The sequence below is a fragment of the Suricata suricatta genome, chromosome 3 (assembly GCF_006229205.1).
Source record: "Suricata suricatta isolate VVHF042 chromosome 3, meerkat_22Aug2017_6uvM2_HiC, whole genome shotgun sequence".
Taxonomy (NCBI): domain Eukaryota; kingdom Metazoa; phylum Chordata; class Mammalia; order Carnivora; family Herpestidae; genus Suricata; species Suricata suricatta.
Window position 1 is genome coordinate 98,856,071 of NC_043702.1, and position 24,046 is coordinate 98,880,116.

General features: G+C 38.1%; 1 protein-coding gene across 5 annotated transcripts in view; it reads left to right on the forward strand.

Annotated features, from left to right (window-relative positions):
* EPB41L5 (erythrocyte membrane protein band 4.1 like 5) overlaps window positions 1–24,046 on the forward strand; it is a 122,989-nt gene that overhangs the window by 1,719 nt on the left and 97,224 nt on the right. For all 5 annotated transcript variants that reach the window (XR_003906706.1, XM_029934713.1, XM_029934714.1 and 2 more), the window contains exons 2-3: window positions 6,902–7,089; window positions 15,715–15,819. Coding sequence is in view for 4 of the 5 variants with exons in the window: in XM_029934713.1 (XP_029790573.1) it covers window positions 6,910–7,089; window positions 15,715–15,819 (285 nt within the window). In the remaining variant the exon portion in view is untranslated. The remainder of the gene's footprint in view (window positions 1–6,901; window positions 7,090–15,714; window positions 15,820–24,046) is intronic.

The following is a 24,046-nucleotide window of genomic DNA, read 5'->3' on the forward strand; positions in this document are numbered from 1 at the left end:
CTTTATTGAGTTTCTCATATGCTGATTGCTGTGCTAGCTAGGTCCTCTTGCTGAATGAGTCAGACCAGGTCCTTGAGTCTTGGTGGGGAAGTACCCAGTAAAAAAAATAATTAAACAATTGGGTATTTAATTACAGTTTTGCTAGGTGTTGAGAAGTCTAAGGGTATTGAAAGGAGTGCCTAATTTAGACTCAGGAGTCAGGGAATACTTTTCTGAGGAAAGGGGAGAGAAATGAAATGGAAAAAGAGCATTCCAGAAAGATGGATCAACCAAAACAACAACAAAAAAAGGCCCACAGTAGAAAGGGTTGTTGGACTGAGCCTGGGTGGCTCAGTCGATGAAGCGTCTGACTTCGGCTCAGGTCATGGTCTCACAGTTCGAGCCCTGCACTGGGCTCTGTGCTGACAGCTAGCTCAGAGCCTAGAGCCTGCTTCGGATTCTGTGTCTCCCTCTCTCTCTGTCTGACCCTCCCCTGCTTGTGCTGTCTCTCTCTGTCTCTCAAAAATAAATAAAAAACATTAAAAAAATTTTTTAATAAGATTTTAAGGCAGTTATACCCTGAAAATCTTTTATTTCTACACCTTGGGTCATATCCTGTTTCTTTAGGATATCCTACCAGAAATAGAATTGCCAAGTGAAAGGGTATGCACATCAACATTTTTTTTAAGATTAAAAATTTTTTTTGTTAAATTTATTTATTTTTGAGAGACAGAGACAGCAGCTGTAGCCGAGGGGCAAGAAGAGACACACACAGAAACAGGTTCCAGGCTCCCATCTGTTAGTACAGAGCCCCATGTTGGGGCTCAAACCCATGAACTGTAAGATCATGACCTCAGTTGAAGTCGGATGCTTAATCAGGTGAGCCACCTGGGTGCCCCATTTAAAGATTTTTTAAAAGTTTATTTACTTTTGAAGAGAAAGAATCCTCATTAGGTTCTGCACCATCAACAAAGGGTTTGAACTCAATATTTGCAAAATCATGACTTGAGGCATAATCAAGTGTTTGGACACTAAACCTACTGAGGCACCCAGATGTCCCTGCATAGTAACATCTTTGCTAGTGTGGACAGATCTTCCAAAGAGGACAATGTGTGAGGGTGATTGTTTATCCTGTGTCTTTTTCAACACTGGCTCTCTTTTTTATTTATTAATTTTTTTTGTTTTAGAGAGTGAGCACATGCCAGTGGCGAAGAGGGGCAGAGGGGAAGAGAAAGCATTTTTAAGTTTATTTATTTTGAGAGCGAGTCCCAAGCAGGCTCTGTGCTGTCAGTGCAGAGCCCAGTGTGGGGCTTGAACCCATGCACTGTGAGATTATAACCTGAGCCAGAATCAAGAGTTGGGACGCCCTACAGACTGAGCCATCCAGGCACGGTGAGAGAGGGTGAATCTTAAGCAGGCTCCATGCTCAGTACAGAGCCCAGTGAGGGACTTAATCCTATAATCCTGCTGAGCAAAACCAGGAGTTGGATGTGCAACTGATGGAGTCACCCAGGTCCCCACCACTGGCTATCTTGAGTCTTAAATGACAGACAGTATCCTATTTTTTCATTTAGATATCCTTCAGTGTTGAGGTTGAACATCTTTTTTATAAATATTTTTATTGCATATCATTCTTTAGACCTCATTTCTTCATGTCTTGCTCACTTTGTTTTCCTGTTTTCTTAATGGTTTGTAATAGCGCTGCATTAAACTGCATATTAATCCTTCAAAAAATGTTAAAAGTTCTTTACCCTAATACATTGTTTCCTTCTAGTACTTTATCATTTCTTTGACTTTAATTTTTTTTACTGTTTATTTTTTGAGAGAGAGAAACAGCATGAGTCAGAGAGGGATAGAGAGCAAGAGTGAGAGGGAGACAGAGAATTCCAAGCAGGCTCCAGGCTCTGAGCTGTCTGCACAGAGGCAGACTCAGGGCTCAAACTTAGCAAGTCTTGAGATCATGACCTGAGCCGAAGTCAGATGCTTAACCAACTGAGCCACCCAGGCGCCCCATCTTTTTTTTAAGTTTATTTATTTTGTTTTTTAACTTTTTTTTTTTTTTTTTTTTTACATTTAATTTTGAGAGATGGAGAGAGACAGAGTGTGAACAGGGGAGGGGCAGAGAGAGAAAGAGAGACAGTATCTGAAGCAGGCTTCAGGCTCCGAGCTCTCAGCACACGGCCCATTGTGGGGCTCGAACTCACAAACTGCCAGATCATGACCTGAGCTAAAGTTGGACACTCAACCAACTGAGCCACTCAGGTGCCCCTTAAGTTTATTTATTTTGAAAGACAGTGTCAGCAAGCATGAGCAGGGAGGGGAGGCAGAGAGAGAGGGAGAGAGAGAGAGATATTAAATCTTAAAGAAGCTTTGTTTTTTCTTAGCAGATTAACTCTACTTGTATAATGAGTTTCTATTTTCAAGAAGGAAGATAAGGTGGAAGTCAGAAAGCTTGTTTTATAGTTCATTTGCTTCCTAGGAATCACACAGTTGTGCATTTTGAACATTGTTTCCCTAAGATGAACTTTTATTTTGGAAAAATTCAACATATGCAGAAGCAGTCAGAAGAGTATAATGAACCCTCATATACCTATCATAACTGCTCTGACAATGGCCAGTTATCTGGGCAATTTGTTTTGTTTCTATCCCCACTTAACTCCTTTCCTTGTATTATTTTGGTGCAAATACTAGGCATTGCATCATTTATAAGTATTTCAGGGTGTATCTTTAAAAAAATAAGAACTTTTTTGGGAACATCTTTAATACCACTATTTTTCTAAAAGAAAAAGGGCAATAATTTGGTTATCAGAAACCAGTCAGTTTTCAAATGTGTGCATGTATAATTTATGTCCTTGGGAAGTTCAAATGACAACTGTCATGTCTTTGGTTTATCTAATTACATAGGAGCATGCATAATCATAAAATGAGGATTTATTGCAATTGAATTTTTAAATACTTTGGTTTTATTTCAGCATTTCAGCTTTTATTTTCATCATATTTTTGAATGCATGTAGTGTAAAGCATCAGCTTGTTATACAAAACTTACTTAATATTTAATTTAATTTTTAAAAATTGTTTGATTTACATCCAAGTTAGCATATAGTGTAACAGTGATTTCAGGAGTAGATTCCTTAATGCCCCTTACCCATTTAGCCCATTCCCACATCCCCTCCAACAACCCTCTATTTGTTCTCTCTATTTAAGAGTGTCTTATGTTTTGTCCCGCTCCCTGTTTTTATATTATTTTTGCTTCCCTACCCTTATGTTAATTGGTTTAGTATCTTAAATTCTTCATATGAGTGACGTCATATGATATTTGTCTTTCTCTGAATAATTCACTTAGCATCATAACCTCCAGTTCCATCTACATAGTTATAAATAGCAAAATTTCATTCTTTTTGATGGCCGAGTAATACTCAATTGTATGTATGTACCACATCTTTATTCATTCATCCGTTGATGGACATTTGGGTTCTTTCCATACTTGGGCTATTGTTGATAATGCTGCTATAAACATTGGGGTGTATGTGTCTTTTTGAAACAGCACATCGGTGTAGTGCAATTGCTGGGTCATTGGTAGTTTTAGCTTTGGTTTTTTTTGTTTTTTTTTTTTTTTTTTTTTTGGAGGAACCTCCATACTGTTTTCCAGAGTGACTGCACCAGTTTGCATTCACACCAGCAGTGCATAAGAGTTCTTTTCCTCTGCATCCTCACCAACGTCTGTTGTTGCCTGAGTTGTTAATGTTAGCCATTCTGACAGGTGTGAGGTGGTATCTCATGGCGGTTTTGATTTGTATTTCCCTGATAATGAGTGATATTGTGCATTTTTTCATATGTCTGTTGTCCATCTGGATGTCTTCTTTGGAGAAGTGTCTGTTCGTGTCTTTTCCCCATTTCTTCACTGGATTATTCATTTTGTGGTGTTGAGTTTGATAAATTCTTTATAGGTTTTGGATACTAACCCTTTATCTGATACATCATTTGGAAATACCTTCACATATTCTGTTGGTTGCTTCTTAGTTTTGTTGATTGTTTTTGCTGTGTAGAAGCTTTTTATTTTGATGAGGTCCCAGTAGTTCATTTTTGCTTTTGTTTCTCTTTCCTCCAGAGACGTGTTGAATAAGAAGTTGGCTGTGACTGAGATCAAAGAGGTTTTTGCCTCCTTTCTCCTCTAGGATTTTGAATGGCTTCCTGTCTTACATTTCTTTCATTCATCTTGAGTTTATTTTTTTGTATGGTTTAAGAACGTGGTTCAGGTTCATTTTTCTGCATGTTGCTGTCCAGTTTTCCCAGCACCATTTGCTGAAGAGACTGACTTTATTCTGCTGGATATTCTTTCCTGCTTTGTCAAAGATTAGTTGGCCAGACGTTTGTGGGTCCATTTCTGGGTTCTTTATTCTGTTCCACTGATCTGAGTGTCTGTTTAAACAGGACGTCTTTAATGATAATCTCAGACAACTTTGAAAAAAGTTTATTTGAATTAGGATCTAAAGTAGGTTCATGCATTGTGATTAATGGATATGTATTTCATTTATTATTTACTTTTTTAATTAAAAATTTTTAATGTTTCTTTATTTTCGAGAGAGAGCAAGACAGAGCAAAAGCAGGGGAGGGGCAGAGAGAAGGAGACACAGAATCTGAAGCAGGCTCCAGGCTCTGACTTACCAGCACAGAACCCGACACTGGGCTCCATCTCATGAACTGCAAGATTATGCCTGAGCCAAGGTTGGATGGCTAACTGACTGAGCCACCCAGACACTTGAAAAGATGGATATGTATTTTAAATCTTTATAATTATTAATCTGTAATTTCCCCTACATCTCTTTCCCCCCTTATAATTTGTTGAATAAGCTGAAGTGTTTTAAAAAACAAATTTATCTTGTATGTTTTGTGCTTATAGTTTCATGCAGACTCTTTTTAGCTCTGATCTTTAATAACTGTTTATCTCTAAAATACAAATTTTACATGAATTCCTTTGTGATGTAGTAGAAAGAGACCAAGATTTGGAGTCAGAAAAATCAGAGTTTGAGCCCTCATCTTCATTATTTACTAAATAATGGACCTGGCCAGTGGTCTCATTTATTGGACCCTTAGTTTACTCATCAAAATAAGACAATATTTTGGGGAGTTTTTCTAAGGAGCAAGTAAGATTCTTTACTGACATTTGTTGTACTTGATGATGAAGTCTGTTCAAAATAGAAATTGTGTCTTCAAGGAGCCAATGATAAAGGAGACAGACATGTAAATGAATAAAGTCTAATTAGTGAAACAATAAACTGTCTTCAAGTTTCAGTGGCGTGAGATGATAGGGACTCTTTGGCTATCAGAGGACATTTCTCAGGGGAGGTATAGGTGGAATTGAATTAAAAAATGGACCAGGATTTTCTGATACATGGGCTTTTGACAGCTGGGATGGTAGTACCTTTCTTAGGTCGCTGAAATGGGAATGGATAGCAAGGTGCAAAGGGAGCAATGTCTGAAGAGAAGCCTGCAGACAAAGAGCCTGGAGCCAGATGTTCTATTTGAGTGCTTTTATAAACTGAAAAACTATCTAAAATTTTTTTGGGGGGGGCGTTAAGCAGGTGAGCGTACAAATGACAGCTTTTAGGGCTTTGCTAATTTGCTCAATTATGTAGGAATAGCCATACTTATCTGTATGTGTGATAAGTATGATAATCTTCAATTTATAGGCACTTATTTTTTAATGTGCTGGTATTTATTTTTACATTACCTTTAGTCAAGTTTATAAATGTATCTAGTTGAAAGTTGCCAAATCCAAAGGCTTCTTTTAGAAAACAGCACTCTCCTGGGTTCTCTTCCTTCAAGACAACCACTATGATTTAAACAGACTTTTACTGTCACGTCTTGATTTTTGGTGTCAGGAATTACCAGCTGAATTCCAACTAGGCAAGATGAGAAATTGGTTCTACCAGACATCTACCTTTATTATGTACCTCCTCTATGGTTACTTTATAGTTGTGTTTGGATCAATATTAAGTGTTTATAGTATTATGAATATTTAAAGTATTAGCTAAGCCATGTTGTATACTGTGATTGCTTTTTCTGCTCAACTTCTTGTTTTCTCTGGATTTGACCATCTTATTTTTTTCTCTCTTATTTGCATAAATTAAACATTAGGTTAGCAAAGTAGTTTTTATGGTGTTGCCATTTTGTGTTTGCTGTATTTTTAAAATTACTAAACCTGATTTAATTATTCTGATTAACCTTACTTAATGTCCTTAATAAAGACAAAGGAAATGGCATTAATAGAATTTAACATTATAAAGAATTGATTCTATTAGATAGCCACTTAAAATATGTAAGTAATAGAATATTTGATAAAAACATAAGATTTGGATTATATTTGTGTTTTAGCTGAAGTAGGTGTTTTTTAAAAAAAGGTTTTATCTTTAAATAATCTCCCCACACAAAGTGGGGCTCAAATTTATAATCCCAAGATAGAGAGTTGCTTGTTCCACCCACTGAGTCAGCCAGGCACCCCTGTTTTTGTATTTTTGTATTTCAGAAAAGAAATGGTACTTCTTAGGATCATTATGATCATCAAAGGCAACTTTAGCATATGGGTTTGTTTCCTAGCGTTTGTAGAGGTAAAAGGCTGTTGTACGTGAAATCTATTGACCCAAAAGACCTGATAAGCTTAATTAATGTTTGTTGTCTTCCATCAGCTCCTTATAAAATAGTCTAGTAAGTTTAGAAATGCCGTAAATCATAGTTCTATTTTGTATAAAAGTCGTCAAAAGCTTTGGATTGAAGTAGCCCATTTTAATTATTTTTTTCAAATTTACTTGACCAGAAGCCTTTTTTAATAGTACATCTGTAATACCCATAGGATTTAACACCACTTGTCTGATTGCACATTGTGGGGAGTCTTCTGATACTTTTTTCTGTTTGGTTTTTGTAGTGACAAAAATGCTGAGCTTTTTCCGTAGAACACTTGGGCGTCGGTCAATGCGCAAACATGCCGAGAAGGAACGGCTCCGAGAAGCCCAGCGAGCTGCCACGCACATCCCTGCCGCTGGGGACGCGAAGTCCGTCATCACGTGCCGGGTGTCTCTTCTGGACGGCACTGATGTTAGTGTGGACTTGCCGGTACGTGGGTCCTGCTGACCTGGTGCAGATTCTATATGAGACCACTTTCCGCACATGAACTTTCTGCTGTTAGCTTCCTGGGAAGGTCAGGTAATGTTAGTGTGGATCAGGCACTGTAGTGTGGAAGTCCATGGATCAGGTAACCTGGGGTGCCCAGAATGAAAGTATGTCTATGGGATTAGTGGAACCTCCCTGAAAAATTAAGTGACGGGAGTTATTGATTAGCACAAGACATTTGTGTGTTTACATGTGTTCTTTAGGGTGGCTGCCTCGAGGCTGCGCTAGTGGATTTCTCACGGCCCTTGCTGAGCAGTCCTTAGCGCAGTGACAGTCTTTGGGAACAATGATGATACTGATATGTATACTGCAAAACTTTCAGTGCTCTATACTTCTCTGCAGGTTTCAAAGCACTCCTCACTTCTTTTAAAATAAATACTTCTTCAGCAGTTTAGTGTGGTTGCAGAAATTTTAATGAAATGGGGCAAAAGGACTTCATACTCATCAGCTCTGTCTATCCCTTTGCTCCCAAAGGAGTTTGCAGGGGAGGTTTTTTATTTCAAGACAGGATGTTGTAATTTTATTCAAACTTTAGGTGACTTCTTTTTCCAGTTATGAGTATATTATTATAATTCACTATGAGACAATCTGATATATTTGTAAGGGATTATTCCTTACAGGCTTTTTCGAGGGGCAGTACAGGTAGCACTATCGTTTAGGGGGAGTTGAGTTTCTTTCTAAGCGATTTACTACTACCAAATGTCTTTGTTCTGCATTAAAAGATTTCTGTACCTAAGCTGTAAAATGTGTCATTGGATGTTCCCCACTACATTCCCTCCCTACACATTGTTTTTAGGACACACCTGTATGCCCAAAATGCAGTAAAAAACGTCTTTGTGCGAGGTGGTCGCCTAAATGCTGCTACGCTATGCAGTTGAGTGACTTCTGGAAGACCTTTAACTTAACCTTTATCTCACAGTGAGAGAAGAAGGAATTGGATAGTTTAAATGAATATTCTGATGAATAATTTAGAAGGTACAAGGTATGTACCTTATGCATTTTAAAAATAATAGAATGTGATAAAATTAAGTGTTAGGTTTCCTAAAGTGTTATGAAGTTGTCTTCATGGGTACGTATTTATGATCTTTTGTATGTTAGACCAGATTTGTTTAGGGCTTTTGAATTTTCTTCCTGTAAGGCATCTTGAGGGTTTGTCGTGCATTCCAGCGTGTGATGCTTTGTGAGGCGTTTTCATATTCATTTCTTTCTTGATAAGTATCTTAAGAGTTCTGTGTACTATTCCATTAAAATATCATTAGATTGTGATAAAAAAAACAAAACAAAACTTGAGATTGCTGTGTAAGAGACCAGAAAGAAGTTTCTTATTACCTAATGTTTGAAGTATGAAGTCTCAAGGTTGTTGATGGAGGGGCTGATACTAGGGAAACAGACTTTGTAAAAGCTTTTAAGGAGGCCAGGTAGGGGCACCTGGGTGACTTAGTCGGTTAAACGTCCGACCTCGGTTCAGGTCATGATCTTGGAATCCGTGGATTTGAGCTCCATGTCAGGTTCTGTGCTGACAGCTCAGAGCCTGGAGCCTGCTTTGAGTTCTGTGTCTCCCTCTCTCTCTGCCCCTCCTCCCCGCCCAAAAATAAACATTAAAAAAAAAGTTTAAAGAGGCAAGGTAGAGTGTAGGAGAAACAGTACTAGGTGGTGGTGGTGTTTTTTAATTTTTAAAATATTTTTGAGAGAGCTAGAGAAACAGAGTGTGAGCAGAGAAGGGGCAGAGAGAGAGGGAGACACAGAATCCAAAGCAGGTTCCAGGCTCTGAGCTGTCAGCATAGAGCCCAGCGCAGGGCTCGAATTCATGAACCATGAGATTATGACCTGAGCCAAAGTCGGCTGCTTAACCAGCAGAGCCACCCAGGTGCCCCTAGCACTAAGTTTTAAAGTAGTGGAACAAATGGCTAGTGACTGGTATAGAACGGTGTCCTATGCCTGGTATGCTCAGTAGTGTGGATGTGATGCTTGATCAAGGCCAGAAATGCTAGTTGACCTCTCACATAGACAATTGCAATGAAAAAGCCAAGAGTTTTAGACTTGACTCTGTGAAACTAGAACAGTTGCCTTTTCAGCTCTGCAGGTGAAGCCCTAGAGTTAGTAAACGAATTCTAGATGCTTGCATAGATATAAAATGGGCATTGGCCTGCCAGCTCTTCTGTCTTCCTAAAAAAAAAAAAAAAAAAATAGGCCAGAGGAGTATTAATTGCTAAAAAGAAACAGTTTTCCCATGTTTTTGATTTAGCTTCTCAGCCAGCCTCGTATTATTCCAAAAGCAGATTTAGAATCGATTTTGCAAATTGGACGAGGCACATACTCCTTTCCCACTAGGATTTAGGTCACTAGTGATCCCAGAGCAAGCCAGTGTGGAACTCAGATGATTGCCCAGGCAATATGTAAGTGATCATCAGTGATTAAATAGAGCGCTTTAAATCTGTGGACTTCAAATTAGTATATACTGGTAGTCATGGTCATTTTCTTCCCTCTGCTGACTTTTCCTCTCAAAACTGAGGTAGAGGTTTAATTACCTTCTTTACCCGCCCCCCCCTTTTTTTTTAAAAAGAAATAACTACAGAAATGCCTAATGCATTTTGGTGAATGATAAAAGCATTAGGTAGAAACTTCTGACTATCTGATTTTTTAATGTTCTCTTTGGAAATGCCACAGAACCTTTGTTGATTTACGAGCTTAGTAGTATTTAGAAATAGCTGGTCTGGTATCATTCTGCATCTTTCAAATTTTAAATTAATAGAAAATATTTGATTAACCAATTGATAATTTAATAAACCTATTTTGCTGATGTAGATGCTGCTTTTAAATTATGTAGCCCATGTGTGGTTATACTTTTAGATAAACAACCTTTATAACTGTCTTGTGTTTATGAAGACTTTTCGTTGTTAGTGATGTAGAACATCTTTTCATGTGTCTGTTGGCTGTCTGTATGTCTTCTTTCGAAAAATACCTATTAATGTCCTCTCTCCATTTTTTAATTGAATTATTTGTTTTTTGGGTGTTTGATTTTAGGAGTTCTTTATATATTTTGAGTATTAAGGATATATCATTTGCAAATATCTTCTAGTCAGTAGCTTTCCTTTTCATTTTGTTGATGGTTTCCTTGATTGTGCAAAGGTTTTTTAGCTTTATATTTATTTTTATTTTGTTTCTCTTTTATGAGGAGAGTCATCTAGAAAAATATTGCTAAGGTCAGTGTCTGAGAGATTACTGCCTATATTTTCCTTTGGAAGTTTTATGATTTCTGGTCTCACAGTTAGGTCTTTAATCTATGTTTGTATATGGTGTAAGATAGTAGTCTAGTTTCATTCTTTTGCGTGTGGCTGTCTACTTTTCCCACTGCCATTTATTGAAGAGACTGTCTTTCCTCTACTGTATATTTTTGCCTCCTTTGTTGTAGATTAATTGGCCATAAAAGCTTGGATTTATTTCTGGGTTCTCTATCCTTTTCCATTGATCTATGTGTTTGTTTTTGTGCCAGTATCATTCTGCTTTTATTAACATAGCTCTGTAGTATAATAAAATAGCTTTGTAGTATAGTTTTGAATCTGAGATGGTGATATCTCCAGCCTTGTTCTTTGTCAAGATAGCTTCGTCATTTGATTTAACAAGGGCGCCAGAGTCATTCATTGGGGGAGAGAATAGTCTTTTCAACAAGGAGAACTGGATAGCCATATGTAAGAGAATAAAGTGAAGCTGAAACTTTAGCTGACACCCTATACAAAAGTTAACTCAAAATGGACCAAAGTTCTAAACATAAGAGATAAGACTATAAAACTCTTAAAAGACAATATAGGGATAAATCTTTATGACCTTAGATTTTGCATTATTTTTCTAGATATGACATGAAAAACATGGACACCAAAATAAAAACAGTAAGTTAGAATTTTCTCAAAATGAAGAACTTCTGTGTCTCAAAGGCCATCATAAAGAAACTGAAAAGATTCTCAGAATGGGAGAGTATGTGTGGATTACCTATTTAACAAGTACTTATGTCTAGAGTATATAAAGAACTGTTACAACCCAATAATAAAAAGACAACCCAATTAAATTTTTTAAAATATTTATTTATTTTTGTGGTTTTTTTTAAATTTTTTTTAATGCTTTATTTATTTTTGATACAGAGAGAGACAGAGCATGAGAGGGGGAGGGGCAGAGAGAGAAGGAGACACAGAACTGGAAGCAGGCTCCAGGCTCTGAGCTAGCTGTCAGCACAGAGCCTGACGCGGGGCTCGAACCCACGAACATGAGATCTGACCTGAGCCGAAGCCGGAGGCTTAACCGACTGAGCCACCCAGGCGCCCCTAAAATATTTATTTATTTTTGAGAGATCGCAGGAGTGGGGGAGGAGCAAAGAGAAGGAGACACAGAATCAGAACCAGGCTCCGGGCTCTGATCTGTCAGTACAGAGCTTAGCGTGGGGCATGAACAATGAACCATGAGATCAAGACCTGAGCCATAGTCAGATACTTAACCGACTGAGCCACCCAGGTGCCCCAAAAGACAACACAGTTTGAAAATGGGCAATAGGGTGCTTGGGTGGCTCAGTCAGTTAAGCCTCCAACTGCTGATTTGGGCTCAGGTCATGATTTCACGGTTGTCAGATTAAACCCTGTGTCAGGCTTCACACCAGACTTGGAGTCTACTAAGAATTCTCTCTCTCTCTGTCTCTCTCTCTCCCTCTCCCTCCCTCCCTCTCTTCTCTTCCCGCCCTCTACTTCTCTTCTGCTCAAACTCTTAAAAAAAAAAAAAAAAAAAAAAAAAAAGGTGGAGAGCAAAGTATCTGAATAGACCTTTCTCCAAATAAGATCTGCAAATGACTGATAAGCACATGAAAAGGTGCTTGATGTCATTAGTCATCAGAGAAACACAAATCACAACCACAGTGAGATACTACGTTTCAACTACTGTCAACTATGAAGGTTAAAATGAAAATGTCAGATAATACTAAGTGTTAATGAGAATGTGGGGAAATAACACTCTCATATTTTTTGGCAGTCAGAGTTGTTCAACTGCTTTGGAAAATAACCTACAGTTGCTCAGGTGATTAAACATAGTTACCATGTGACCCAGCAATTCTTCTTTTAGGTATGTATCCAAGAATTGAAAACATAGGTTTAGGCAGAAACTTGTACACAGATAATCATAACAGTGTTATTCTTACTATCCAAAAGGTGGGGAAATAACCCAGCTATTTCTCAGAAGACAAAAAATGTGTTGGATCCATATAATGGGATATATTTGGCCATGAAGGAAATGAAGTACTGATACGAGCTGCATGGGTGAACTTGAAAATATTGTGCTAGGTGAAAGAAGCCAGTCACAAAAGACCACATATTATATGATTCCATTCATATGGAAGTCCGGAATAAAGAAATCTACATGAAAATAAAGTAGATCAGTGGTTTAGGGGTTGCTTAGGGTAAATGGGTGGGAGTGAGGGAGTGGTGGGAATGGTGGTTGGAGCAAAAGCTAAAAGATACAAGGTTTCTTTTTGAGGTATAAAGATGTTCTGAAATTGTGATGGTTGTACATATCTGTGATTATACCTTTGAATTTTGTATTTAAATTTTTTTAGTGTTTACTTTTGAGAGAGAGAGAGAGAGAGAGAGAGAGAGATGGAGTGTGAGTGAGGGAGAGGCAGAAAGAGAGGGAGACACAGAATCTGAAACAGGTTCCAGGCTCTGAGCTGTCAGCACAGAACCTGATGCGGGGCTCAAACCCAGAGACCTTGAGATCATGACCTAAGCCGAAGTCCAACGCCCAACTGACTGAGCCACCTAGGCGCCCCTTGATGGTCTTAATCTTCAGAAAACAGAATGTGAAGTGAGGTGGTGACCTGAATAATTTATTAGGAGGAAAGAAGAATATAAGCAGCAAGTGGTGGTCTAGATGCAGCTGAAAAATGAATTTGTAGTAGGGTCAGGGGTGGGTGAAGTACATAAAAGGGGACTAAGAAGTTCAAACTTCCAGTTATAAAATCAGTAAATTAGAGTGATAAAAGTAGAGCATAGGGAGTGTAGTCAGTAATATTAGAATGACTGGTATAGTGACAATAAGTACACTGATCGTGGTGAGCATTTTGTACTTTATGTAATTGTTGAATCACCATGTTGTATGCCTGAAACTAATGTAGTATTGTATTTTAACTATACTTCAGTAAAATTTTCCTTTTAAATGTACAATGGACTTGCATAGACATTCCTCTAAGAAAATATGCAGAAGGCCAATAAGCACCTGGAAGTAAGCTCAGCATCCTTGGGCATTAGGGAAGTGCAGATCAGAATCATATCCTTTCACATCCATGCAAGTGGCTATATCAAACAAAACCAAGCAGAACAACCCCAGAAAATAACAAATGCTGCTGAGGATGTGGAGAAATTAGATTCTTATGAATTGCTGGTGGGTGTGCAAAATCGTGCAGCTACTATGGAAAACAATTGGGCAGTTCTCCAAAAGTTAAACCTAGAATTAGTCATATTCCACTCTTAAGTATATATACCCAAAAGAATTGAAAGCCGGGACTCCCAACAAGACCCTGAGCAGTTCATAGCAGTATTCACAGTAGCCAAAAGGTGGGAACAACCCAGATGTTTACCAGCAGAAGAGCGGAGAAATGGTACGGTATATACTTACAGTGGAATATTACCCAGTTTTTAAAAGGAATTAAAGTTTGAAACCTGCTAAACGTGGATGAACCTTGAAAATGTTATGCTAAGTGAGATAAGTCAGACACTAAAGGACATATGTTGTATGATTCTACTTCTGTGATATACGTAGAATAGGCAAATTCATGTGCCACAGAAAGTGGGAAAGAGGTTACTAGGGGTTGAAGGGAGGGAATGTGAAAAATGGTTATTTAATAGGTACAGGGTTCCTGATTGGTATTATGAAAAGTTCTGGAAATGAAGAGTGGTGACAGTTGTACACATTGGGAATATACTTAATGACACTGAATTGTATATGTTAAAATGGTAAATTTTAGGTTATGTTAAAAAAAAAAAAAGAAATGGGGGCCGATCGATGCTTGTTAAGTGGGATCAGTGTGCTGGGAGTTCCCATGTAGTTGGAGAACCTAGGCATTGAGAGTAATTTTGTGAACAAGCTAGAGAGGAGGTTGGGGTAAGAAGTTATCCTGTCCATCTGAGAGGTGACATTCCAGGTAAAATATGGGTGTGGTGTGTAACCTTAGGGAATTGGAGATGAAAGATCTCAGATTTAAAAGGCCCAATGGAATACCAAATAGAGTTGAGGAGAAAAGCCACTTAGACACATTATATTGAAATTTAAGACTGTCAGAGTAATGTAAAAACTTATCAAGAATTAACATTATTAAGAACGTACTTAGGTTCTGCTTCTGCATTTACTTTGTTGCAGGATGTTATTTTGATTGAGTTATGTGGGGAGAGGGCTAGGACCTTGTGGGTCTTTTGAAAGTTTCTGGGGGAACCCTTGGGTCCTGAGACCACACCTTGAGAACTGTTTTTTCTGTACAAGTTTCTTTGCTTATTACTGACCTTCACTGGCCGTTTGGTGTCTTCCGCATTGATGACAGTATTATCTCATTGTCCTGTATTTCCTCCCACATTCCATTCCTACCTTACACTGTTTTCCAGTTTAAGGCTGATCTCCAAGTCTTTGCTGAGGTTTCTAGTCTCTGTGATTATCTCTTCTCTAAAATCTGTTGGCAAATATATAGTTCTCCATGATTCGTACTTCAGTGTTTTAAGTCTTCTTGTATATTTTCTCTTTCCAGTTACGTTCTAGAGCTCCTTTGAGGTAGGGACTCAAAAAATTGACAAGACAATATAAGAGTTTCTCCTTACACACAATGTTTAGTGCAAGATAATATTTGTTGATTGGTAAGAAGTAACACTTTCCATGAAAGTGCATATAGATCATAAATTCTTTTGACTTTAAGTTTTAAGTAGTTTATTGGGGAATTATAGTATGTTACCCATTACTCGATACATGGTAGTATTTTTGGTATTGCAAGTAATGTTTTATTATTTTATTTTTTAAATTTAATTTAAACATTTTTTTATTTTTGTTTTTTTTTTTTAAATGTTCAGTTTCGAGAGATAGAGTGCAAGTGGGGGCGGGGGGGGACAGAGAAAGGGAGGCACCAAATCTGAAGCAGGCTCCAGGCTCTGAGCTGTCCGCACAGAACCAGATGCGAGGCTCAAACTTACAAACTGAGATCATGTCCTGAGCCGAAGTCAAACACTTAACTGACCGAGCCACTCAGGCGTCCCCCCCCCCCCCAATTTTTTTTTAAGTTTACTTATTTTGAGAGAGAAAAAAAACCAGAGTGGAAGGGACAGAAAGAGGAGAGAGAGAGAATTCCAAGCAGTCTCCTCACTGGCAGCACAGAGCCCAGTGTGAGGCTCAAACTCATGAACCCTGAGATCTTGACCTGAGCCAAAATCAAGATTCGGATGCTTAAATGACTAAACTATCCAGGCGCCCCACAAGTAATGTTTTTTTAAATAGATCTTCAGTTCATGCTTGTTGATCTTGTCATTTATTGATTAATTTGTGTTCTTACTATTTCAGAAAAAAGCCAAAGGACAAGAGCTGTTTGATCAGATAATGTACCACTTGGACCTTATTGAAAGTGACTATTTTGGACTGAGATTTATGGATTCTGCGCAAGTAGCAGTGAGTAGCTGTTGTTTTGAAAGTTCCAGGATGGGAACAGAAATGGAAAATTTCAGATGATGTGCTAAGTGCTACAGGCTACATTTTCATACATTTTCTTTTTCTTGTAATTTTCTTATTATGGTCTGAAGTTTTGACCTCTTCAAAATAACCTGAAGTTCTTGTTTAAAAAAATGAGTTCTGGCCTTAGGTCATATATTACTTAGAGCATGGTCTTTATAGATGAGGGTAGGAAATCTGTCTTTTCAGTAGCTACTGGGTTGGGTGTTGGGCATCCTAGACTTTGGGAACCACTGTGTAATGGAAAGGGTGCTAGATTGGCAGTATTGTGGGTTCTTGTGTAAGTGATAGAAGTTACTACTTTGCCAATTAAGGTGAATAGAGTAGGTTTTCACCTTATCTTCAAGATCCCTTTCACATCTGTGATTCTGTATCTATAAATGTTCTTTGACATGTACATTTTATTATTACTGCTTTTTAGAGAAAGAGAAAGAGAGAGAATGAGCTAGGGAGGGGCAGATTGAGAGGGGGAGAGAGAATCTTAAGCAGGTTCCATGCCCAGTGCAGAGCCCTCTGTGGGGCTCGATCTCATAATCATGAGATCATGACCTGTGCTGAAATCAAGAGTTGGATGCTTAGCCCACTGAGCCACCCAGGTGCCCCCTGACATGTGTATTTTAGATGAGAGAACAGCATATATAATAAGGTAGGAAGTTGGAAGCTTTTCAAAGATCTGAGTACTAGATTAGGATTTGACTGGAGGGTGTTTGAGAGAATGTAGTAGATGATAAGATTGGAAGGTGATTAGTGGCCATATCATCCAAAGTGAATACTGAGCCTGGGTGGCTCAGTCGGTTAAGCGCCCAGCTTCAGCTCAGGTCATGATCTCACGGTTCATGGGTTCGAGCCCCGCGTTGGGCTTTGTGCTGACAGCTCAGAGCCTGGAGCCTGTCTTCAGATTCTGTGTCTTCCTTACTCTATCTCCTCTCACGCTCTCTCGCTCTCAAAAACAGAAACAAAACAGTGAATACCAAAACTATTAAACAATCAATAGGCCACACATATTTTCTTATAATTGGGATCAGGGGTTTTTCAAGCCAGGAGGTTATATTTTGCTTCAGGAAGTATTATATAGAGATGTTGAGTAGGATTATTTGGAATGGGCAGAGATTGAAGTCACAAGGAGTCATCGCAAACACTGGGGATGAAAGTAATGTTAAGGCCTGGAATAAGGACATTGACAGTAGCAAGGAGAGTGAGGGAGTAGAAATAAAGGATATCAAGACCTTAAGTTCGTTTTTTGGAAGTTTGTGATGGAGGTGTGTGTGCATGTGTGTGTGTGCGTGCGTGCACACTTAGTGATGCATTAATTGTCATGTCTAGGACTCAGGAAAAATAGATACGACTTCTTAAGTTCTTTTTGGAGTGGGACATTCATTCATTCATTTGGTGTGATTAATAAATGAACTAGAATACCTCTAAGATGTTATTAAAAACTCTTTCAGAGATGGCTTATCCATAGTTGGTTTATGGCTAAATTTACAACTGTTAATAATGTCAACTGTAATTTTTTTCTCTAATGTCCAGATCCCTGGTCCCCCTTCCTGGGTTAGAAGAAACTAAGCATGAGCATTTAACACCAGTGTATTGATTATGTAAATTTTGGCACACTTGTACAACGGAAAACTTCACAGCTCATTAAAAATGGTATTTTTTAAGGTATCCTAATTGACATAAAATGATGTAGAGAAAAGAGTTACAAAACAGTATTTGAGTTTTTCTACTTTAAAATAAGTGGATATATGCAGACACATATACATGAAAAAATTTACGAAACTCTTTCCTACAGTTTTAGTGTTCTTATCTCTGGATAGAATTTGTATGAAAGGTGTTTTATTTTTTTCTTAATGTTATTTCTCTTTGATCAGACTACATTCGTCAAGGGCAGGGAATGAGTCGTTCGTTCTTACCTCTGTTGCTGGGCATATATGACACACAAACCATTTCTTGAATGAAATTCTGGTACAGTGCTTAGTTTGATATAAAGGCTTAGTTGACTATTGGGTTTAATATTCACCAGTCATCTTTCAAATAATAGAATCACAGTGTTGCAAGCAGTGAAAAAACTAAATGATGTTAGGGATAAATAATCAATAGCTTCCTGTTTTTTGAGGGGTTGTGAAGAAAAAGAAGTCAATATATGCCAACATTAAGTTTCAGGTACCTTCTCTTCTTAAGATCTGTAAATACACTAGTCTCTTCTTATTTGTGGTTTCGTTTTCCATGGTTTCAGTTACCCATGTTCAACCCCAGTTTGGAAGCAGATGATCCTCCTTCTGACCTATTGTCGGAAGGTCACTGATAGCCCAGGGCTACATCACAGCGCCTACGCCATTCCCCTCATTTCCTCTCCTCATGCAGGCACTTTATCATCTCACAGCATCACAAAAAGAAGATGAGTACGGTATAAGATATTATGAGAGAGAGACCACAGTCACAGAACTTTTATTATGCTATATTGTTATAATTGTTCTTTTTTTATTGATATCTTACTATGCCTAATTCATACATTAAATTTTATCATAGGTATGTATGTATAGGGAAAAAACATAGTATATGTTGAGTTTGGTACTCCATGTGGTTTCAGGCATCCACTGAGGGTCTTGGAATGTGTCTCCCACAGAACAGGAGGACTGTTGTAATTGGGGAAAGAAATAGAGACTTCTTTATATTCTACAAAGTGGCCATTGCTAAGTTGTATTCTTTGCTCTTTGTTAATATCAATAATCACCAAATTGCTAGAACTGTTATTATTTCTTCCCTCATTTGATACACATATAATGCCTTTCTTCTGGTTCTAACAAAATTTGGTATCTGGCTCTGCACTGATGGTGCAGGGCCTGCTGCTGATTTTCTCTCCCTCTTTTTTTGCCCCTCTCCCATTGGTTATGCTAGCTCTCTTCTCTCTCTCTCTCAAAATAAATAAACTTTAAAAAAATGAAGTGTTATTTAAATCATCTGTACACTCCCACATGGGGCTCGAACTCATGACCTTATGATCAAGAATCACATGCATCCCTGATGGAGCCAGGCAGGTGCCCTGAACTTTTAATCTGTACTCTTTTTATTTCTAGTTTATTCTTCCCAATGCCTAGAAATCTAGGCATCAAAATTAAATTCAAGTAAGATTTAGTTTTTGTTTCCATTTTTGCTGTGTCTTGAGTTGAATGAGAAGAGCAGCAGCTGGTAAATGAAAGCTATTCAGAATGAATTCTAGATAAATCTTTATTTTTTTAAATTTTTTATTTTTTTCAATTTTATATCCAAATTAGTTAGCATGTAGTGCAACAATGATTTCAGGAGTAGATTCCTTAATGCCTCTTACCCATTGAGCCCATCTCCCCTCCTGCAATCCTTCCAGGAACCCTCTGTTCTTCATATTTAAGAGTCTCTTATATTTTGTTCCCCCTTCCTGTTTTTATATTATCTTTGCTTCTCTTCTCTTATGTTCATCTGTTTTGTATCTTAATGTCCTCATATGAGTGAAGTCATATGATATTTGTCTTTCTCTGACTAATTTCATTTACCATAATACCTTCAGGTTCCATCCATGTAGTTGCAAATGGCAAGATTTCATTCTTTTTGGTTGCCGAGTAATACTCCATTGTATATACATACTACATCTTCTTTATCCATTCACTGATGGACATTTAAAGCCACTTTATTTTTTTAAGCATATTTATTTTGAGAGAGAGAGCATGCGTAGGCACATACATGAGCTAGGAAGAGGCAGAGTGAGGGGCAGAGAATGAAAGTCTCCAGCAGGCTCCGCAGTGGTCGATGACCTTGTTAGCAAATTCAAGATCAGAGTTAATTAGTTCAGTTCTTAGTCCAGGTTTTGAATTCAGCTTTCAGCTACTGTAGGCACAGAGTGTGAGACGTGTTATCTGAGGTTGTGAAGTAGTACTTAGGTCTAGAATTCTTATCAAGTGGTTTTTTTCTTTTGGTGGCCTGTTAAGCCCCTCTTGCTAGTCCCATAACAGACTTCGGCTTATATAGAATTGACCTTCTGTCTGTGTAGCTCCATCCAAGCTTTAGAAGGTGTACCTTTTTCTATAAATTTTTTTTAATGTTTTATTTATTTTTAATACAGAGAGAGACACAGCACGAGAGGGGGAGGGGCAGAGAGAGAAGGAGACACAGAACTGGAAACAGGCTCCAAGCTCCGAGCTAGCTGTCAGCACAGAGCCCGACGCGGGGCTCGAACCCACGAATGTGAGATCTGACCTGAGCCGAAGTTGGAGGCCCAACTGACTGAGCCACCCACGCGCCCCTAGAAGGTGTACCTTTTTCAATTTCTCAGTGCTTAGTGGACATGTGACACAACCTGTTTAGGCGGCCTCTAGAGAAAACAGACCTGGTGATTATCCAGTAACTCTTCTCTTGTTTTTTGTTTTTTAATTTTTTAAAGTTTATTTATTTTGAGAGAGACAGAGACAGCTTGAGCAAGAGAGGGAGAGAGAGAATCCCAAGTAGGCTCTGCATCATCCATGCAGAGCCCGATGCAGGGCTTGAACTCCCAAAATTGTGAGATCATGGCCTGAGCCGAAACCGAGAGTCAGAGGCTTAACTGATTAAGCCGCCCAGGCGCCCCAGCTCGGCTCTCTTATTACATGGATATTTGATTATTTACGTTGGCAACAATAACAACAACAACTCTAGATTAACAGAGGAATGATAGAAACATTTCTGTTAAAGACAAGATGATAACTTGGGTGTCATTGCCAGTGCTGTTTAATTTCATGATAGAAGTGCCAGCACGTAGTTACAGAGGTTGTAAAGGCTGGAAAGGAGGAGGTAAAACTAACACTGTTGGCAGATGATTGCATTGTATATCAGCCAAGAACTTAACACAAACAATAGGATTCAGTAAAGTGTGGGGAGTGAAAAATACAGAGAAATAAATAACATGTTAAATATATGTATATATTGTAACATACACACAGATACACTTGTATTTGTTAAATAAGGAGAAACAGTAAAAAGTGTATTTCCAAAATAGATTATGTACTCTGTCCCTGGAGAGTAAATATTATGTAAAATCTGCCCCATTCACCTACATTTCCATTGTGATTTTGACTTTTAAGAATTTTTAGAGAGCGTACTAATAATACACAGAAAGGCACGGTGGGAAATGGCTTATCTAAGTCTTCCTTTGAAATGTGCTATAACATAGACTGTTAACACCCAGGAAGAATGTATAATGTAGAGAATTATGTATAGGATTAAGGGGCGCCTGGGGGGCTCAGTCGGTTAAGCGTCCGACTTCGGCTCAGGTAATGATCTCCCAGTCTACGGGTTTGAGCCTGATGTCAGGCTCTGTGCTGACATCTCAGAACCTGGAGCCTGCTTCCGATTTCTGTGTCTCCCTCTCTCTCTGCCTCTTTCCTATTCTCTCTCTCTCTCTCTCTCTCTCTCTCTCTCAAAATAAAGACATGAAAAAAAATTTTTTTAATGTATAATACAGGATTAAAATTGAAGTGTTTTCAGTTAGATTACAGCAGTGCAGTGTATTGGTTCTCTATTTTTATAGCAAAGATTTTTTAACTTTTTAATTATTTGAAATGTTAAATTTCTAAGATGAGAATGATCTTTATACTGAACACTATAGAAAACTTATGAAAGAAATTGAAGAAGATGCAAAGAAATGGAAGAACATTCCATGATCGTGGATTGGAAGAACAGATATGGTTAAAATGTTAACACTACCCAAAATATTAAAATTGTCTTTAAAACAAGCCTTTAATTCAGAGCATAAGCCTCTGCTCCTTAAGGAGAAATATTTTTTGCAGATGCAGTTGTTTTGAAAGATAGTTAATACGTCTCTGTTTTAAACTCTTTGCTCTTTGAGCGAAAGTAGTAAGGCATTTCTTTTTTAGTAGAGCTGTGTAGGTGGTTAGAAGTCAGGAATCATTTATTTGAGGAGCTGTTTACAGACTGCTTGGCTGAAGGACTGGGATGAGGGCATGTATGTGTTAGTGTTTTGGGATCTCCCTAGGTGATTCTTTGTTTGATGTGGTTCAGTCTGTTGTACTTGTGATTACATATTATTTTTATTTTAAGATATGCATAAGTCAGTAATTATTCTTCCATGCCCAGTTCAATAGGATGGAAAGACATGTGGCCTCCCACATCCTTTGATGTCTAAGTTTATCAACCAGTCTTTAAAATTAGGAAGTTCGGAGGGAGCTTGTTTCCTTTGTAAGGTATGATGGGGAAAGCGACCTGTATTCATTTCACACTGAATGTCCAAGAATCTGTATCTGCATGCTCTCACCTTTATCTTCTGATGTAATTTAAACTCAACTCCTAAAGACCTGGATTGAAGAAAAATCCTATCAGTGCCTGTCTCTGAGCTCTGAATTTTCCAGTCCCTGGGCTTGGAATGTGGAGGAGATGAAAGAAAACAGACTTGAGAATATGCAAGCATGAACTCAGACCTTCACTAGGAGAACGTCACACAGAACTCCCTAGCTACTAAATTTCATTTTAAAATGTGTTTGTTGCATTATCTGAGTTTGGGTCATCCTGAGGGAGTGCAGATATATGTAGGTAAAGTAGGGACTAAAATATCTGCTTGGAAGAAAACATCCTAATCTCACTGGGATGATTTTATGTTTAATGTGCTTCTTAGAATACTAGGGTACAAATTAAAGATAAACGGTGTATTTTTGAGACTAGCCCTAGATGTTCTTAAACAGGAAGAACTTTAAGTTATAATGATCTAAGAAAGACAATAGATTGATCTTGAAATAGCACATGGTCTTTCTTACATTAATGCTCCCTTCTTTTACTCTTCAAAGTTTATTCTGTGAAAATTGATAGTCTGTTGATTTTCAATCCATTGTTAATGTGTTTTTTCTCTCTCTCTCTCTCTCTCTAACCAACACACGTAAACAGTTTTTGTTTTCCTTCTTCCCTGTTTGAAGAACCTCTGGATGGGATCAGAAACCAATAACATCTTGTTGGGCAGGAGTGGTGGTGCATGTGGTGATAGAGATTGGGTATATGGGGGGTGGGCTCTTGTAGGAGGTGGAGGCACTGTGGACCATATACCCATTAATACTACCCCCAAATTAAACAATATATATTACTTATATAAAATATTAAGATAAGGGTTCCATCAGTATTTTAAATAATGTATGCTCATTCTAGAATAAGTTAAAAAAAAAAAGACAAAAGCACAAAGAAGAAAAACTATCACCAGCAATATCTGCCACTTAGAGATGTCATCTACTGTTTTGTTATAGATTATCTCAGTCCAAAAGAAAAACACAGGTTTTTATATATAAATGTGTACATTTTGACAGAACATTTGTATCTTATAACCTGCCTTTTAAAATTCAACAGTATAGGGGCTCCTGGGTGGCTCAGTTGGTTGAGCCTCCAACTTTGGCTCAGGTCCTGATCTCATGTTCGTTGGGTTCAAGCCCCGTGTCAGGCTCTGTGCTGACAGCTCAGAGCCTGGATCCTGCTTTGGATTCTATGTCTCCCCCTCTCTCTGCCCCTACCCCCTCATGCGCTCTCCGTATCAAAAATAAAACATTAAAAAAAATTAAAAAAATAAAATTCAGTATATTTGTAAGTACTTTTCCAGATCCTTAAGTATTTGCTTTCCTTGTTTTAAGTTGCTGCATCATGTGTATCATCTTGAAATTCTTCACTATTGTTGAATATACGTGTTGTCATTAACTTCCTCTCACGTAATTGCTTGTAAATAAATATGCACCCATCCATCATTATTTCTAGGTATAGAATTGTTGGGTCAAAGACCATTATGTTTAAGGCATTGTTAAATTGTCTCCTGGAAGAGTTGTGCTCATTAACAAGGTGTAGGAGTCTCCATCACCATAGGCACGTAAGACTGCGCAAGTGATCAGCCAGACACCTATCAGTTCATTATAGTAGAGTAGATAAAACCTGAAGATTGGGCAACTTCCAGATGTATGTTGTGGAAAGAAGACGATCTGGGGTATAAAAACTAATTTTACCTTTTACCCAGTGTGTGGTTGGCATTATGCTCTAGTAGGTACTAGCATAGTTAAGTTTGAGATTATTAGACATTGAGTTGCTGCATTGGCCATGATGGATGGACTGTTCTGCTGTATTAGGTCGAAGTCTTATCTGCTAAAAGATTGAATTGTGTCCTCTCTGCTGGCCAGCCTAC